Source organism: Balaenoptera physalus (assembly GCF_965194825.1).
Source record: "Balaenoptera physalus genome assembly, chromosome: 13".
NCBI lineage: Eukaryota > Metazoa > Chordata > Mammalia > Artiodactyla > Balaenopteridae > Balaenoptera > Balaenoptera physalus.
This window is the reverse complement of record NC_138892.1, coordinates 66,440,382-66,459,535: the sequence shown is the minus strand read 5'-3', so window position 1 is coordinate 66,459,535 and position 19,154 is coordinate 66,440,382. Positions and strand designations below refer to the sequence as shown.

The 19,154-nt window shown below is 47.4% G+C and overlaps 2 protein-coding genes across 4 annotated transcripts in view; one reads left to right on the top strand and one right to left on the bottom strand.

Moving 5' to 3' along the window:
• The window catches only part of VDR (vitamin D receptor), a 54,678-nt gene extending 45,199 nt beyond the window's left edge, over positions 1-9,479 (bottom strand). Inside the window, exon 1 of one of the 3 annotated variants that reach the window (XM_082422612.1) lies at positions 9,370-9,479. The gene's annotated coding sequence lies outside the window, so the exon portion shown is untranslated. The remainder of the gene's footprint in view (positions 1-9,369) is intronic. The other 2 variants (XM_082422610.1, XM_082422611.1) reach the window with 2 other exon arrangements.
• Positions 1-19,154, top strand: part of LOC309640506 (uncharacterized protein) — a gene marked incomplete at its 5' end in the record, with an annotated part of 41,765 nt that overhangs the window by 10,517 nt on the left and 12,094 nt on the right. The window contains 2 exons of the mRNA XM_082419255.1: positions 9,443-9,771; positions 11,555-11,617. Coding sequence (XP_082275381.1) covers positions 9,443-9,771; positions 11,555-11,617 — 392 coding nt within the window. The remainder of the gene's footprint in view (positions 1-9,442; positions 9,772-11,554; positions 11,618-19,154) is intronic.

Here is a 19,154-nt window from a genome sequence, read left to right as displayed (position 1 = left end):
ACTGTGCTGCAGTTCCAGTGGCCACCCTGCTGGCCTGAGGCGGGGCTGTCCCTCTAGACCAGGCTTGTGCCATCCCACCAGGGTTTGCACTCACTGTTCCCTACCTGGCCTTAGTTCCCGGAACCAGCCCCCAGCTTCAGCCGAGCTCTGTGACGAGGGAGACACTTGAGAGAAGAGGCTCTGGAGGTAGGCTGCCCGGGTGCCAACCCTGCCTTCCCTCCCTGCCAGAGGTGTGACCAGAACCAATGACCTGAGCTTCTCTACGCTTCCATTCCCTCGCCTGTCAAATGAGAAAAATAACAATACCTACCTCAATCATGTGTGAGGATTAAATGAGATGACGTATGTAAAGTGCTCAGCACAGGGCCTGGCTCATGGCACCTGCTCAGTGTTAGCGCTTGTTATTATGCACAGTTGGTTCAATTCATCTGAGCTGCAGGCCAGATTTTTAAGGATGTTTTAGTCACACGAAGCGATTGCCCTCCAACTCTCCTTTCTAGCTTAGGGGACTCGGTCTACCTAAAAAACAACCCAGTAAACATCTACTGAGCATATCTATGATGAGTTAGGTATTGTGTGGAGTGGTGACACCTCAGAGATGGGGTCCAGACCTGTTCTCAAGGGCTCACAGCACAGTGGGGGAAATGGACAACTGGACAGTCACAGCCTTGCTCCCTCCCAGTCCTGCCCAACCACCGGGGAGTCTGGCATTCAAGGAGAAACTGGGGTGCATCTGACCCTTCTCCTAGGCTCCAAACCCTCCCAGAGCCTTCCGAAGAGACACTCAAGGGCGAATCAACTCCATTTCATTTCTAGTTTCTCAGGCTGCATATTTGAGTTCTTCCACTGCACCCAGGTTAAAATAATTCCATTTTAACCAAGCCATTCAGATCTTAGATGGCGTTCATTATAATGGAATTTTACCTGAGGCAGCCCATCCCCCAATTCTCAACATCATGGCACCCAAGAAGTTGGCAAGCTTGCCAAATAGGCTGGGCAGAAGTAACTTCCCGCCTCTGGCAGAAGTCCGGAAATTCAGAGCCTTTTGGAACAAAGAACTCTGCCCTGAAGGTGTTTTCCAGCATCATCCTGGCCAGCCTGGAACTGTCCCATTCCCCCTCCACTGGCACCACCTGCTGCCTCTTTTTCCAGCCCTCTTCAGACAGGAAGGGGCGGGGAGTTGAAGGACGGGGACGCAGGGCAGGACAGGCAGTGGCAGGTGAAGAAGGACCCCACGTAGGGTCTTAGAAAGACCTGAATTTAAGTTCTGGTTCTGACTTGGGAGCTCGATGGCTTTGGGCAAGAAATTTAGCCTCTTAACTTGTTCGAACTCAGTTTCCTCTTCTGTAAAGTGGGGATAACAATATTACCTACCTCCTAGGATTATTGAGAGGCATATATGAGAAGGTGCACGAAAAACATTTAACCCAGTGCCTGGAACATATTAAGTTATAGTAACCTTTTGGTTTATTATGATTATCAGCTATTATATGATATGCGAGCTTCAAAAGGGTCAAAGGTTGGTATAGCGAGAGACACTGGGGCAGAGTTGGGGGTAGAAGTGGCTGAAGGATAGGTGAGGCCCTGCCACTGAGCCCAGCATGGGCCTGGTGACCAAGATAAGGCCCAGGGCAGAGGTGCTCTCCTGCCCGTGGAGCTGACAGGCACAGACTAGATGGGTAATTAGGGGATTGTGGGCTGAGGTGGCCCATGCAACTGCCCAACCAGCCACATTCTTTTGTCCCGTGGGTGGCTGGGTGGGTGGGCAGCTGGCTGTTTATTTGGCTGCCAGGACACTGAGTGTATCTAACACCTTTCAAACCGGTACCCTCCACCCCCGGGCAGAGTGTTCAACCCTTGGAAGGGGAAGGGATTCTCTGTGGGCATTCGCCTCCTCCTGTGGCAGCAGGTGGTGCCAGTGGAGGGGGAATGGGACAGTTCCAGGCTGGCCAGGATGATGCTGGAAAACACCTTCGGGGCAGAGGTCTTTGCTCCAAAAGGCTCTGAATTTCCGGACTTCTGCCAGAGGTGGGAAGTTACTTCTGCCCAGCCTATTTGGCACCTCCTCTGTTCTCTTCACCCCATCTTCCAGACCCCACCCCTGCTCTCCAACCAGACAAGTCAGAGGGTCAAAGTTCAAGGCCAGACTCTGAACAATTGGTCAGTGGAGACTACTAACTTCGGTTCACCTCACCTGGAGCCTTCAAATGATCAAGAAGCCCAAGACAGACATAAATCCCATCACTGTCCCCAGCTCCAGGGCTCTGGTGAGCTAGCACATACATGATTCTGATACTTCCACGTCTTGTTCTTAAAATCAATGCTCAGGGAAAATATACATCCCTCCCAATCCATATGGCAAAAATGCAATTCAGTGGGTATTAATTGAGCACCTGGTATGTTCTCAGCCCTGACATCAGCCTCTCGGTTGAACTGAACAGAACACCAAGTGTTGGGAAGGATGTAGAGCCACGGGATCCCTCACCCACTGTCGGTGGAAGCCCAGTGAGGAAGGGCTTCAGCTGCACCTGCAGACCCTGCAAAGGGCTCTCAGAGTCAGGCTGTGGCGTTTACGGGGCGACCTGTGCACCACACATCAGACAGGCACACACATAAGCCAGAAACCAGGTCCTTAGGTTAAGAATGATACATTTATTATAGACGAAAGAGACTTTAGAAGCTCCTCTAGTACAAATTTTTCATTTTAGAAATGAAGTCTATATCAAGTGTTAAAAAGGATGGGGAACTTTTATCTTAAAGGAGTGTTTACTTAAAGGAGTGTTTTTGGTACAGTCACTGTGGAAGACATGTAGAGTAATGCCAAACAGGGAATTCCGTGTGGCCCAACAACTCCATTCCTAGTATGTGCCCTAGAGAAAAGCCTACACATGCACCAGAAGACAAGTACAACATCTTCCTAGCAGTATTAGCTTATCATAATAGCCCCAAACCGGAAACAGCCCAGATGTTCATCAACAAGAGGAAGGATGCACAAATTGTGGCATATTCTTATGGAATACGACAGCACTGAAAACTAATCAATACAGCTGTGTGCTTCGAAGTGGATGAATCTCAGAAACATGATATTGAGTGAAAAAAGTGCATCGCAGACAACACACATGTAGGTAAACTCCAAAGACGTAAAACTAAACAATACACTGTTTTGTAAAGCGTACAGAGATGATAACTTGCAAAGAAAAGCAAGGACATATTAACTAAAATTCATAATATTAGTTACAGTGTGGTGGAGAGTGAGGAAGGGGATGCAAATGGGAAGAGGAAAGGGGGCTTTTAAGCTTCTGTAAATGTTCCACTCCAAACTTAGGTGGTGGGTCAGGATATATTACACTACTCTTTAATGTATACATAGGCCTATTGTGTACTCTTGTGTGCATGATGTATTTCACAGTTTAAAAAAGTAGAGTCTTGGATAAGCTAAATGACTTTTCCAAGCTCATCAGCTAACAAATAACAGAAAGAGAAATCTATTTACTGAATCTGAGTTTAGCGATTCCTGGCTTCTAAAAGGACCTTTCACAATGATGAGTTTCTGGTCTAGGAAATTTGAAAACAATTGCAAGAGTCTTTTCTTTTCACTGTTAAATTCCCAGTGTCTTGAATAGTACCTGGCACACAGTAGGTCCTCAGCGCATATCTACCGAATGACTGTCTACACAAGCTCTTCCGGGGCTTACATCGCGCCAGGCACTCGACTTGTATCATCTCTAATCCTCACACAACACTGCAAGGGAGTTATTCTTACCCCAGTTTACAGATAAGGAAACTGAGATTCAGAGAGATTAAAAAACCTGCCCAAGGTCACGAGCTACAAAGTGACAAAGCCAGAATTTAAACCTAAGTGTGTCTAACTCTAACCCAGTGTTTCTCCCATTCCGCAAGGCTGCTAGCACAGCTTCTAATAGCACTATCTAAAATTTCAGTCATTTACCAAGAAACCCTGGGAACCCCAGCTGAGGGGTAGGCTCAGTGTTTTCTCCTCCTTCTACCTGTCTCCAGGCTCCGGCTCTGGCACTTAGAGTGGTTTGTACAGCCAGGCCCGTCACCAGCACACAACGTAGAGCTGTGGTCATGGGTTAACTTTACAGCGTGGGGCAGGTTACTGCATCTCTTTAAACCTTCGTTTCCCATATGCATGCTGGAGAGAATACTAGTAACTTACTCCAAAGAAAAGCTGGGAAGATTAAGGGAGACAAGGAAAGTGATCAACACAGTGCCTGGCAGAGGCTGTCAGGTGAGGCTGGGTCTGTTTCTCTTTCCAGGTGGGTAGGTTCGGGAGTGTTCCTTAAGGGGTAGCCAGGAGAGGAAGAGGTAAACAAGGTGAGAGTAGCTCCCAGTTGGCCAGTGGGACAATGGCCTTTTCTTCCTTGGTGCACTTAGCACATAGAAGGTCATCAATAAAGTGTTCTGTTTGAAACTGAGAGTTTCTTATTTACCTTCCAGACCATCCAAGTCTTCTCTGATCCCTGCAATCTCTCCACACAGAGCTATCTCTCTCGGGTTCTTGTCTGCTGTTTTTACCCAAGTAAGGTACCCAAGACTGCCAGAGAGGCACCGAGGCCTGAGGGTATGGCAGAGGGAGCCTCCTCTGCGAGGCCACCGTCCCCAGAGTAACCTTTGGACAAACTGAACTTGCTCCCAGGTCAATTCATTCAAACTGCTATGTAAATCTAAGCCTGCTTCTCTCAGGGACATTTCTGCAGGCCTATTATGTGTGAGGCAGGCCCTGAATGCTTGTGGCCGCCTGGTAAGGGCAGAGGTGGCAGGGTCCCCTGAGGTTGAGACAGACCCAGTGTGAGTCCTGACTCTCCCTCTCACCAGCTGTGTCACCTCGGCACATGGCTCCACCTCCCCAATCCTCGGTTTCCCCATTTTTGTAAAACGAACATGGTGGTGGTTCTCGTCTACACAAGCTGTGACAGCTCTTGGGGGCAGTGCACGCGGCGTCCGGGGCCCAGCACCTGGTACCACTGGGCTGAGTGCTCAGTAAGTAGCTGTTCCTGGAGCTACAACTCCAGTGCCAGCAGGTGGCACACACTGGATGTGTCACCAGCTAAGCTTTGGGCCTCATGGGTGCCTCACAGGGCTTAGAATATCACACTTTGCGTAACACCTCAAAGCTTCAACCTGTCATCAGAAGGCCAATGAGAGGCAGCGGCTTCCCAGGAACTGGCTGCTGGGTGCTGCCCAAACTCCACTTTCTTACTGGTGCAGCTGCCTACACCATGCTCAGGACCAGGACCCTGCCCTGTGCCCAATGGGGACTTTGTGTGGCAAAGACTGTGGAATAGACTGCTTGGTCTATTCCTTGGCATGGGACCTGTCGGGCAGGTTTGCGAAGGTATGACACACACTCAGACTCCCCGAGCGTCTCTTCCTTCTGCCTTTGGCTCCTGCCATTTACCTACCAGCCTGCCACCTCTGCCGCCCCTGCCACCCCAGAAGCTATCTCCTCTCCCCTCCCCATAAGTCGCTTCAAAGGGTGGTACTTCCCAAGAGGTCTCCACCTGCCGTTTTCATTTGTCGGTGAGGAGAATGACTTCCTTCCTGCCACAGTAGACAGAGTCACTATACAGTCATCAAGGAGGCTCCACCCCCATGCCCGGCGCCCCGTCTCTCATGCTGAACCTCTGGGGACTCTCCAGGGCACCCACCCTGAGCATCTGGGCCACAAGGACCAAGGACTCAGAAGGGAAGGCAGTTTCTCTTCCACATGTCTCCACAGCAGGCTGCAGTTGCCCGCTGCCACCAGCGCCTTTAGTTGGGGTTGAGAAAGTCTGTCCCCACCCTGGACCATTTCCCCAGAAGTCAGACAAGCCGAGAGTCAAGCTCCAGTGTCCAGGGGACCTGGCTCCCCCTCCTGCTACGCAGCTTCTCTCGGCCCTGACCTCCACTTTGCTTACCGTTTCCCCAGAACCTGATTACAAGTGACCTGTGCCCTTTATCCACATGGGCAAGGTTTGACTACCCTTCCCTTCCTGGTTGTTTACCCGCTTTAATGCTGAGCTTTCCCGCGGGACGGTGTGGCCCCCGGAGGTCTGGGAAGATGGATGGACAGAATGAAGAGGCTACAGATTTGGGGGAAGAGAGAAGAGGAAGCGTGAGGCTGAGTCTTGGCTTCAGTATAAATCCCAGTTCCCCAGGGGCACCTGAAGGGGAGTTGGCAGGCCTTCCTGAACCTGTGTGAGGTAGGGGTGGGGCAGGAAAACCAAAGGTGAGGCCAGTCACAAGTCAAGGGTGAAGGGAAGTCACAGGGAAGGGGAAGGGAGTGAACAGTAGGCTAGTCCAGAGAGAGGGCGGCCGAGAGCAGTGCTGGCCTCAGGGAGAGACTGCAATTAGCGGTAGCACCGCAGAGCAGGCTACCCCCATCTTCCCCTCATCATTAAGCACCACCCCCATCTTCTCCTTATTAAACGCACACCCACCCGTCTTCCCCTCATCACCGTGACCTCCGCTGGGTCTAGGGTGGGGTTCGCTAGAATGCCTCAATGTTCCAATTTGTCCTGAACAGCTTGGGTTTAATTATTCATCACACCCCTTTCACTCTCAAAAGTCTCCCAGTTTGGGCAATAAATTATACAGTCACTCTCTCTAGCACATCCAAGAGGGCACTGAGACAGGAGACAGTCAATGGGGAACCGGAGAAAAGCATAACTAGAAGCAAGACCTTAGTGGTCCAGAGCTACAGCCAGGCTGGCTCCTGTCCAGCTGGACCCCCTGAGAACTGGACTGTAGTGGAAGAAGAGCCCGCCAGCCACTGCCCAGCCTGAGCTCAGACCGTCTAGGGGGAGGAGGCCCGGTCTGGTGGGTTCCGTTCCCTGTCATCCCTCAGAGGTCCTAGTACCATGCTGGGCACACAAGAGGCTCTTAAGAAAATCTTGTCATTTCCTTACTTCTCTTTACCTGCATCCAAACCAGACGTAAGCAGTAACAAATGGAAAGCTGGAGCTCCTATAACTCATCCTGTCCAGCAACACACTGGAGTGCCATCCTAGCTCAGACCTCCAGGTGCTCATGACTCTGGCTCTCCAGCCACTAGAACCCACCTGCTGGATGTAAGCACTGGCCAGTTTCTTGCAGAGAAACTCTGGCTCTCAGGCAGGATGACCTCTGCCTCCTCAGGATGTGGGGTAAAGAAATGAACAACTGCAAGTCCTTCTCCTGTCTTGGATAACCACTTGGTCTGGCCCACTAGACCCCAGGCCTTCCTCCAAATGTGGAAGACATTGGCTTTAACACTGGCTATTTGTTTTGGGAGTGGACGGTGTGGGTCCAAGAGGTCCTCCTGGTGCTTCCTCTGGGACTCGGTGCCCAAAGGAGATCAGTTCTGAGGTCGAATATGGAAAGAAGACCGAGAAACCATAAACACAAGTAACTAGGGCACCTCAAACAGCATCAGACCTTCCACAGTACTTATACAAATAAAGTGTGATGGTCTTGGCTGTGAGTGGTGAGGAAAGCTCCCTAACCCTAACCCTCTTCTTTCCCTCCTTCCTTATCCCACTCTCCTGTTTTCTTACCCTTTTTCTCTTCCCTCCTTTCTTATCCATTACCCTGGAAAGGGTCCAAGTCATGGCTGATGAGGGACAGCCAAACTGAAGCCATGGGACCCAGCCAGAGCACAGACTGTGAATTCCCCAGCTGTTTGCAGTTTGAGTCAGCCCCCTAGCCTGCTTGTGGATTGTCTTCAAATGGGTCCAGAGAGGCCACTGAGTAGGGGGCAAATGGGGCCCCTACTTCTGCTCAAGGATCTGAAACACCCAAAGCAAAAGCCAGAGAGAAATCTGCAGTCTTAATAACCTCCTGGTCTGGCTGCATACAATCCTGACGCCATTCCAGAAGGACTGACAGTCCCCTCCAGCACTTGGACAGGGATGGGATGAGGAAGGTCCCCCGAAACACAGCACTCTGGGTTCGTAAAGTTGAGGCTCCAGTGTCCAGATAATCCATTTCCACCTCAGCAAACCACCCCCACTTCCCAGCCTGACTTAAAACCTTTGCCAGCACCACGGCTTCCCTTATCCCAGAGTCTTTCCCAATCTCTTGTGCACGCCCACCTCCCTAACACACATAGGCAGCTAACAAGATCACTAGGCAGAAATGGAATGAGGGGCTGGAAAATTCTGCCGTGCTGGGATGCACCTCCTGATCCCAGGAGAATGAGAGACGTGGATTTACCACAAAGCCACAATCCCTTCCCAGTCAACCCATTCTGGAGTCATACCATAGCCATCCCATAATCATTGCTGTGTAGAGTGTCCCCTCCAGGAGTGGCCACCACCAGCCGTGAAGAAGCCGGCCTTCCAGCAGGGAGCTGGCGCAGAGCTGAACTCTGCCCAGGAGAGCTTTTGCAATGCTCAGAAAATGCCTGCCCAACTGCTTGCCTGGGCTCTGGCCCCTCTGGCTGCTGAGCCCAGACAGGAGGTTGACTCACTCACCGCATGGAGAAGGAGGAAGAGGAGGAGGAGAAGGAGGAGGAGGAGGAGGAGGAGATGCGGGAAGGGCCTGGGTTCAGAGACCCAGGGCTCTCCCAGCCCAGGCAGCCTAGGTCTCAGCCTCAGTGGTCCGTGGGGGGAGGGGGGCAATGTCAAACTTCTCCCCGGAGACCATATGATGTTCCCTCCTAGATACTTCCCCTGAAATCCTCCTCATCCGCCACGCACAGATGTGGGACTCCTCACTGCCCCAATAGAAGCTACTCCTTGAGCCCCCTCCTCAATTAGATGCTTGCCCCTGAGCTCCTGTGGACATCTATGGATTGGCTTTCCTGAGAATATAAGTCCAGTGCACTGGACTGGTTGATCCAGGATCAACCAGGTCTAAAATAATTGGTGGCTTAAAAAAAAAGCAAGAAAAGAAAAGAAAAGAAAAAAAACCCTCTACTTAAAAGATCCAGCTCCATCATCGCAGGTGACCATGCGTGGGTCCTATAAGATAACAAGGCTATACACACTCCATCCCCAGAAGACCTCAGCACGTAGAGAGCCAACCCCTCCCTTTCTTATTCCTTCAGTCCATGCCAAGGCGGCCCGACAGAGGAAGGAAACAAATGTTTCTTGTTACCCAAGTGCCAAGCACCCTGCTGGAGGAGCGTTTCTGTGTTCCGCTGCCTGAGCCCCGAGGAGGTCGTTGCCCCCCTCGCCAGCCTGGCACGAACTTCAGCTTTCTCTCAGACCTCAGGGTCCCCTTAGTGCCCCAGCCCCAAGGCACGACAGCCCAGATCTCAGTCGCCAAGTTCGCCCAGACTCTAGTGCTTGCACACGGGCACTCAGGCCCGGTACTCCCGACGCCCCCACCCCGCGCCTAATCCCGATACTGGGGCCCCCCTCCCCGCCGGTCCCGGGTCCGCACCTGGTCCTGCGTGTGGGCACGCTGCTCCGCGCTCCCGGCGCCTGGGGATCGGCGGCTGCCTTTTGACAAGCAGAGACAGCCCAGCACCTGGCCCCGCCCCTCGCAAGGCCCCGCCCCGCCCCTGGGCCCCGCCCACAGATCCAGTCCTCTCTTGCCCGGCGCTCCGACTGCGCTGCAACCATCTTGACTTGGAATCAACCACTGCACTGCCTCCTGGGAGACTCTGCCCAGTCCTCCAAGACTGCCGTCCACGGGGCAAGGCAAGCTGTGCCCTCCGTGCGTGAGAGCTTTCGATGGTTATGTGTGTGCAGATCCACGATTCTGCCTGCGATAATCCGTGATGCCTCCCCTTTCCCCCCACTGCAGTGGTTCTACCCAGCCTGCTGCGGACGCCTCTTCCAGGTGCGTCACCCCCACCTGGGCTGACCCGGCCAGGACTTATCCGTCGTCTGCGGGGCTCCGTGGTGGGGGTGGAGAGGTGCTGCGGCGGGCACCAAAGGTTCTCTCAGCGCTCTTGGAGAATCCCAGTGCAGCCCGCCGTCGTGTTACTCCTGCAGAGCGTCAGGGAGCTCAGCCCGATCCCACACGCTAGTATAAAAGAGCGAACGAAAACGGGGCCGAAGAGGAGGCTGGAGTTGCATTGTCACCCCTACTCGATGTCCCCTCGGGCGCGACCACGGCTGACCACGTTCTCGGCCCGTCGCGAACCTCATCCAAACAAGCTTAGTCTCAGCTTCCCTGGGCCCTGGGCCCCAGCCCCACACACCCATCCCATCCGACATTGGTGTGAAGGGATGGAAGGAGGTAAAACGTACATCTGAGACCTGGGATTGTAGGTGGATGCGGAAAATTCGCCATAGAAAATCTTGGCTGAAAATTACTGCGTTTCCTTGGCTATGTGCTAGGCACCACTCTAGATGCTAGAGGAGAGCCGAAAAAGATGTGGTTCCCATCTTAGAGCTCACTGTCCAGTGGGAGAATATATAAATAAATAGTAATTACAGTGTAATGTTCTATAATAGAGATGCCCAGGAAGTCATCCAGCAGTTGGTGACCCCCTTTAGGCAGGAAAGATGTTGTCATTCACCTTTTACAGAGGAGGAAACCATGGCTCAGAGGGGCAAGCTGAACAGGTGGGAAAATGAGGTATAGAGAGGTTGATTTGCCCAACATTACATACCTATTCAATGAAGGGCAGTACTAGAGCTCAGCAAATAATAGCCTCTGATCCATTTCTGAAACAGTTATGCTAGACTGTATGATAACCAGCCCCTCTCAAACTCTCAATAACTGGATCAAGAGAAATGGACTGAGGCTAAACAGAAAAAAGGACCTTCAAACAGTGAAGTTTGTTAAGCACTGAAACAGTTCATTAAGGGAGTATCATGGACACTTTCTCTCTGGACAGGTTAAAAAAAAAATAGAAGAGACACAGATTGTTTGATTGACCTTGGGAATGGGCTATGCATTCTGAGAAACAGATGAAAGGAAGTGCCCCTTTGGAGGTCCTGCCAGTCTGATGGATGGATTAGCTGCTTGTAATGAAAGTAAAAGAAAGAATCCCCTTGCCCAGAGCATCATGGGAAAGCTAGCAGTGGTTCTCGTGGGCAGGAAAGTGTAAGAGGAAATCTCTAACAACCAACACTTTGGGGCATCCTCAGAAAGTTCCATGAGCCTCTGGAAGAGGTTGATCACTCAGAAGTCACTTTCGTAATGCTTAATTGGCCAGACAGGAGAACCTGGCATCTTGAAAATAAACCTTATCAAAAAGTGGTAGAAGATGAGTCCTAAGTGTTCCACAGTAATTGGCAGTGTCTTTTCACAGCTCTTCATTTGGTCTTCATCATGACCTTTTGAGTCAGGCCGGCTAGAAAATACTCTCCCCGTTGTATAACTGATGTGCGGAGTTGCCAAAGCTCTTATAGCCGGTGAGTGACAGAGCCACTTGAACTCAGATCTCTCTGCACTTTCCACTGTTCCATGCTGCCTCTCAAAAAAAAAAAAAAAAAAAAGGGTCCATAGGCTTTCCACCTGTTCCACCAATCTAGATAATACAGCCTTAGAGAACTCAGAGGTTCTGAGTTTGACAGATTTGCAGGATTATCGATGTGATCACAGTCACCAGCATATGCACTAATTAGCCCATCTCTCTAACCCTAACCAACTTCTTTTTATCTTCCCCCAATACCTGAACTGCTCCCTCTCACCTGTCCCTCCAGACCCTGTCCTCTTCCAGGCTGCTGTCCAGGTAAAAATGTGCCCTTTGAGCCCTATCTGGAGCACTCCCATCTGTTTGCTTTTCCCTTTTTTAGGGCCGTTTTTTCTCCTTAAATATTTTATGGTTATAAGTATGGTGGGAATGAAGGAAAGGCTCTCACTCAGCAAACTTCAGAACATCTGAGAGACACAGAGTCATGGATTCATAAAGACAGAAGCTACCAGGCCATCCCAGTTAGTTCTCTTGTTTTAGAGATTAAAAAAAATTAGGTCCAGAAAGGTGAACTTATTTATCTTTTCTAAGCCATGTTAGGGCTGTTCTCTCTGTTTATGTTCCGGATGGTGAAAATGGAATGAATAAATGGAAGAAGCTGTAAGCAATGAAAGCAACCCAAACAAAAGGGTCTTCCCAGGACAGTGTTTACCAAAATTTTAACTTCAACCCATAGTAAGAAACAATTTTTTGTCATGACCTAGTATTCCCACGCAGATATACATTTTATAAAACAAGAGGTACCCTGCAATGTTTTGCATTATTTTTCCCTTCCTTCCTTCCTTCTTTCCTCCCTTCCTCCCTTCTTTTTGTCTTTCTGGCTTTCTTTTTCGGATCCACCAAACTGATTTCACAGACCACAGTGGGTTGTGACCCAAAGTTTGAAAAAGTCCCTATTATCATGAGATCCCTTCATTTAGAACCTGCAACATGAGATTCACAGAAGGGCCTTTGAGAGCCCAGCCTGGCTTGCAGAGTACCCTCAGAAGCCCATGGGGGCTCCAAGGCTTTGGAGGATTCTACTTCCAAGGCCACATTGTCAGGATTAGGTCACTGAGGCAGCGTGTATCTACCCAATGTTTGCCTTTATGGCCTTAACTCAGCTGTTATCCCACCATGCTCCTGCATTTTCTAGCATGGGGGCTTCATTCAGCCTCAGGAAGCGTTATGGCATCTCAGAAATCCTGACTTCCCCAGAACAGGACAGCTGTGGGAGAGTAGTGTGCAATGTCACGAGAAGTGAGTGTCCACAGACTCAGCTTGCCCTAGAAAGTGTAGCTCACCCCCGGTTGTTCAATCCAAATGCATGTGGCTCCAGGGCTCCATTCCCAGTAGCCCAGCTCATGTCTCCATCCTCAGGGCTTTTGGCACTTGTCTTTCCCATCTGCTCCCACATCCTTGAGCCCTAGGCTGCCTGCCTGCTGGCCCGCACACAGCGTCTGCTGGCATGGTAAAGCAGAGCCTAGGGGCTGGACGAAGGAAGGTGGAGACTCCCTCCTGCATCTCCAGGCAGAGGGAGTTCCAGAGCTCCCCAGGTATTTGCTGGGCTCCCATCCAAACCCCAGCAGACAATGATGACTCTTCAAGCCCCAACACCAACTACAGAGACCAGTGGAATAAACAAGAGGGTCAAGATCCTTTCCCACCTATGAGGGTCTGTGGCTCTAAGTTTTGCAACAATTACGGTCACTCTAATAGGAAATGAAGTGACCCTATCCCCTAGCCCTCGGGGAATTCTTATTTTGCTCCTCTAGGGAGGCATATCTTGGAGAGTCTAGTGAGGCAGGTGGATGGAGAGGCTCTGAGGCGTGGGAGTAGGTATCCCGGGAGCAGGTGAGAGTGCCCTTAGTGTCACATCACTGCTGAAGAGGTCAGTAGGAAATGGCTGACTGTTTTCACAGGAAGCCCCCTTTACCCAGAGGAGAGTCTCCACGGAAGGCAATTATGCACAGATCTCCTTTTCTTCATACCAAGAAGCAGAAGCCTCACAAGCCCCATCCTGGGCACGCCTGCTTCTTTCTCCAGAAGAACAGGAAGGACATTCCGTAAGCAGCCCAGGAATGCATTAAACAGCTCTTCCCTGAGGCCTCGACTCCAGAAAGAGTGGCGATTGACAGCTGTTTTCCTTTGCCTTTGGCCTCTGACCTGGGACGAACACTACTGAGCATGGACGCCACTCTCTTTGTATTTGCCTCGTTGTTCCATGTTGTTAAAGATGCCACCGTTGTTAAGACTGGTGTTTCTGGTGTCCATCTCCACTTGCAACAGAGTTTACTCTGGACTAAATGATAATGGTATTGTGCTGCTTTGTATCGTCCACATGTCCTACAGCCAAGAAGTGGTCTCTAGACATTTCTGATTGTAAAACCTTATTGGCAAAAAAATTTTGCCATCCCCATATATGAATATGACTTTAAAAGTTCTATCATTAACTCATATTTCAAGTCAAACTACACAGTTAGGGTGAGATTCATCATAAACATTAACGAATGTAAATTTGTACTTCAATTGATGTTCTTGATACTTTTTGCTGACTTCCTTAACACTTCTTTGCACTCAGATACCTCACCCGACATACCTGACACGGAGACCATCTGATACAAGGACCAAGTGAGGATTCAGTGTCAATCTGCATTGACATAAACAATATTAAACATACTAAACATACTATATGTTTAAACTTTAAACATACTAAGGCTTAATTTTTTTAAAATTAAATAATTAATTAATTTTTATTTTTGGCTGTGTTTGGTCTTCGTTGCTGTGCCATGGGCTTTCTCTAGTTGCACCAAGCCGGGGCTATGCTTCATTGTGGTGCATGGTCTTCTCATTGCGGTGGCTTCTCTTGTGTTGCAGAGCACGGGCTCTAGGTGCGCGGGCTTCAGTAGTTGTGGCACACGGGCTTAGTTGCTCCGCGGCATGTGGGAACTTCCTAGACCAGGGCTCAAACCCGTGTCCCCTGCATTGGCAGGCAGATTCTTAACCGCTGCACCGCCAGAGAAGTCCTAAAGCTTAATTTAAAAAAAAAAAAAAAAAGAAAGAAAAAGGAAGTCTTTGATATTGTCCTCCCATACCCAGTGGATTGTGTAACATATCCTCCCTCGGAGATCTCTGCTCTAGAGAACAGAGAAACAGGATTTGGACCCAGAGAGTTCAGCAAGTTTAGGTGACCCATTCAAGTTTATAATTGGTGAGTTGCAAAGCAGGGACTAGAGGCCAAGTCTCCTTCCTTGAAATCCAGGTCTTGCTCTTTCCACCACCCTGTGCCTCCTCTTCCCTCTGCTTTGTGGAGAATTGGAAGCACTTTTTGTGTGTGTGTGGGGGGGGGGATGTAATAATGTAATAATCTCTTGAAGGCTGGGAAGCTAAATTCTTTGATCTGATTGACTTATTTAAGCAGAGTCTGAGGCAAGATCCAGGTGGAATTGACTGTGGTGTGTGTCTGGAACCACAGCTGCCAATAGTCTGATGCCACAGGTCCCCAACCAGATTAAACCAGAGAGGCAAACAGGACAGGCTCTCCCAACAGTGGCTACCAGGGTTGGGAGAAAGGGTGTGGTGGCCACTTGTGGGTAACTAGGAGTAGGAGAATAGACCTTAAATTCTTAGCTTGGGCACCACCAAGGACCTTCCTTTGACCCACATTCTCGAGGAGAGATGTCGCTCAGTTGGGGTTTCTGGAACCTGGGAAGAAGGGGTTGCCTGACCTCTGAGTGCCAGCTGCCAAGCCCAGAAAGAATGTGGTGAAGAGGCCCGAACCGTCAGGGGTTTCCATCTCTTTACCCTTTAACCCTCCTTTTCCCCACCCATCTTCTCAGTCCAGACAAATCAGTTACTCCTCCCTAGATCTTTCTTTCCTGCCCTCCCTCTGCTCCCCAGTTTACTTCACATACCTCACATGCCTCTGTACCTTATTCATCACCAGGCTCCTCATCTGTCAAGAGGTGGGGAGTTTGAGGGCCATCAAGGGCTGATGATCAGTGAGTCTATGACTTGGACCTGCCCAGAAAGGAGAATAATATCTCAGTTGCCAACACTCCCCCACATTCTCCCTGCCTTTCCTTCCAGTGACACCCAAAATATGGGTGAGGATGAGCTGAGAGAGAACATTTAGGCAAGTAGTCCAGGTGCCCAGGCATGAAAACGCCAGCTGTGAGCTCCTCACAGGGTTGGGATGGAGTTCCTGAGCAGGATGCTAGACCCAGAACAATGAATTATAGCAACTGAGTCTTTGTTCTGTGTCCTTGAAGTAATCTTGGTCTCCCAGTTCCCTGTCCTCTTCTCTTCCCAAGAACCTTATGCTTGATCTTGACAGGAATTAGAAGTGAATTCCAAAGGCTAATACCAAAATCTCCACTGTAGCTTCCTAGAGGTGATCAAAGTAATTCAACCACTTCTGCTATGTTGGGAGCTGGAACTCTAGAGAAACACATGTCTCTACATCACTTTCACTCCCCCATCTTCTCTCCCATTCCATGAGGCTTAAACTGTGAACTGATACCATATACCCTGTCACTTGTGACAATGCAATAGAGATAGAGAGGCTGATCTGGTGCCTACAGCTGGCTTACTTCCTTGTCAAACCCCTGAATGTGAGGAAATACAATTCCTGCTTTGTGATTAATAATAGTCTCCCCTCTAATCACTTGTTATCTTACTGCCTTAGACTATACGTTGACATTTGATCTGCAGCAATTAAGGATTTATTGCCATGTTTCTTTCTCCCAAATAGCATACACCCTTTAAGTAGAGGGCATTTGAGGACGAGTGGTGTTGGAACCAGAACAATTGACAAAGAATTGTATGTGTCAATGTTGCATTACCTCTGTCTCAACCTCAGTCTAAAAAAGATGTTTTATTTCTGATAGTACAATGGATTAGATACCTTGAATGACCCTTTCAGTTGAAATAACAATTTTAAACACAACCATTTAAATTAAACAACATTTAATCTTAAATGTATCACCAAGCTGGCACAAAAGAAAGAAATCTACAGAACTCAAAATGAAGTGAAAATAGGAGCACAGGTTGGAAAGCAAGGACCAAAGCTGGTCTTCACCCTGAGAGAGTCTTGGGAACCTTGAGCTTTCACTTTGATGGTTTCACAGGTCATGGGACAAGAGGTATGGCCAAGGGATTATCCTGCATAAATTTGGGCTCTCAAAGAGTATACCCCAGAACTCTCTGTGTAAAGAGAATGAGAAATAAACCTCCATATAGAAAGGAGCAGCAAGGAATTTGGCCTGTGTCATTCTGGATGGTAGGAAAAATAATAAATATTCCCTCAGAATTCACAACCACAAGCCAGTGCTCAGCTGGGTTTGCAGTCCAAATTCATGTGCTATGTGATCAAAAAAAAAAAAAAAAAAAACACCCAAAAAACAAAAACCAAAAATTCAAACAGAAAACTTAAAGTTATCCTAGGTTGGTACTATTCAGGTAACTTGCTGAATCAATTGTAATCCTCTTTGAAGGAACTCAACCACATCCTAGTACTCAAAGGCTTGCCACAGGTGAAATCTCAGGGAAAATTACAGCTTATGGTCCAAGTCACAAAACACACATGGAAATAAAGCACGTTGAGTGAAAATCAGCAGAAATAGACCCACAAAGGCATTAGATATTTAAAGTTTTAGACACAGAATATAAGGTTTTTGTTTGTTTGTTTTAAAGAAACAAAAGAGAAGCTCAAAAAAGTGAGCAGGAAATAAGAGACTATAAATAACTAATTAGACTTGGAAAATAAGCAAAAAGAATTTCTGGATAAAAAATAATAGGTGTTGAATCTTAAAACTCAGTGGATAGATTTAATAGCTGATTAGATATGGCTGAGGAAAAAATTAGTAACCTGGAAGCTAGAGCTGAAAAAATGACCAAGAATGTAATCCAGAAAGACAAGACATGGAAAATATGAAAGATTAAAAGACATAAAGGAGAGAGAAAATTGAACTGTGCCAAATTAGAGCTCTGGAATGAAATAGAAGGATAGGAAAGAGGTAATATTCAAAGACAATGGCTGAGATGTTTCCAGAACTGTAGAGAACTTCTGGAAACTCAGTGAATGCCAAGAAGATAAATAAGAAAAAACTCACATGTAGGAACACCATAGGAAACTAAACATCAAAGAAGAAAGAGAAGATTGTGAACATTGGCAAGGAGAATGATCACCAACAAAGGAATGGTGATAATTAGACTTATGGCTGACTTCTCAACAGCAAAAATGGGGGCCAGAAGACAGGGATATAGCAGTATCTTCAAGGTGCTGAAAGACAATTACTATGGACCTAGAATCTTATATCAATGCAACTATCTTTCAATAATGAGAGAAAACAAAAATATTTTCCAGTAAAAATTGAGAGCATTTGTAACCAACAGACCCTCACTAAAGGAAATTCTCAAGGATTTATTTCAAGCAGAGGTAAATGATCTTAGATTGACCATCTGTGTTACAAGAAGGAATGATGAGTAAAGAGATTGGTGAATACCTAGGTAAATCCCAACAAACAGTAACTGTTTAAAATAGTAATTATAACGTCTTATTTACGTGTAGTGGGGGAAAGCTAGTACTAAAAGAATGGATGATAAAAGCAGGTAGGTTGGGTAGGGATGATTAAGTTTAAAGTGTTTTCAAGATCTTTGTATTGTTCAAGGGGGGGAGACAGAAATTGATTCATTGCACACTTTATTAAAGTAAGAATGAATATAAAGAAATAGCTAGGCTAATCATTAAAAAAATGATATTAAGTGGATAACTTCAAGTAAAGGATAAAAGGGGAACAAGTAAAAGTAAAAGTAAAAGTAAAGGGGAACAAAAGAAGTCAAGAAAAGTGTAAAGAAATGAATACAAAAATCAAGATAAAGCACTTAGGAGGATTACTGGACTGAATGTCAATGTTATGACATAGAAAAAAATATATATATGTATGTGTCATCTTGGACATGTTACTTAACTTCTTGTCTCATATGTAAAATGGGATAATAGTAGTAGTATTGTTGGGAAATTATGTGAGATAGTATATGTAATGTAGAGCACTTAGAATGAATGGTATATGGTTCAACCAAAGACTATATATGTGTTTGCTTTCTTCATGGTATTTTATTGTGTATATGCAATATAATTAATTTAGCTAGTTTCCCATTGATCAATGTATAGCATTTTCAATTCCTCTGCTATTCCAGTGTTGTTGTCAATATCCTTACATATCCATTAAAAAAAAAAAGATAAAGCACTTAATAAGATGGTAGCAATAAATCAAAATATGTCAATAATCCCAGAGTTGTAATTAAATAAATGTTCCAGTGAAGGATGAAGCTAGATCAGAATTTTAGAATTCCAGATATAAACTGTTAGGAGTCAATTAATCAGGAAGCTAAAATAATTCTAAATTTGCATGTGTTAATAACATAGCCCCAAAAATATAGAACAAAAAGACAAGATGATAAGAAAATGGTAAGTCCACTATCAGAGTGGGAAATTTTTACTACCTCTGTCAGGAATTGATAGATTAAGGAAACAAAAAATCAGTGAGGATGGAGAAGATGGTTTGCAAGCTTGATCTAATATGCATTGAAGGAACAGTGCTCACACAATTAGAGAATAAATATTCTTTTCAAACGTTACAAGGAATGTTTATGGAAACTGGACACATAGTATGCCATAAATCCAGTCCCAACCATTTTAAAGGATGACTTTCAAACAGATTGTATTCTTGGACCATAATTCAATTAAAATAGAAATAATATCAAGTAGGATAGGCTAGATTATGGTGTGGTAACAACATCAAAACTTGTGTAG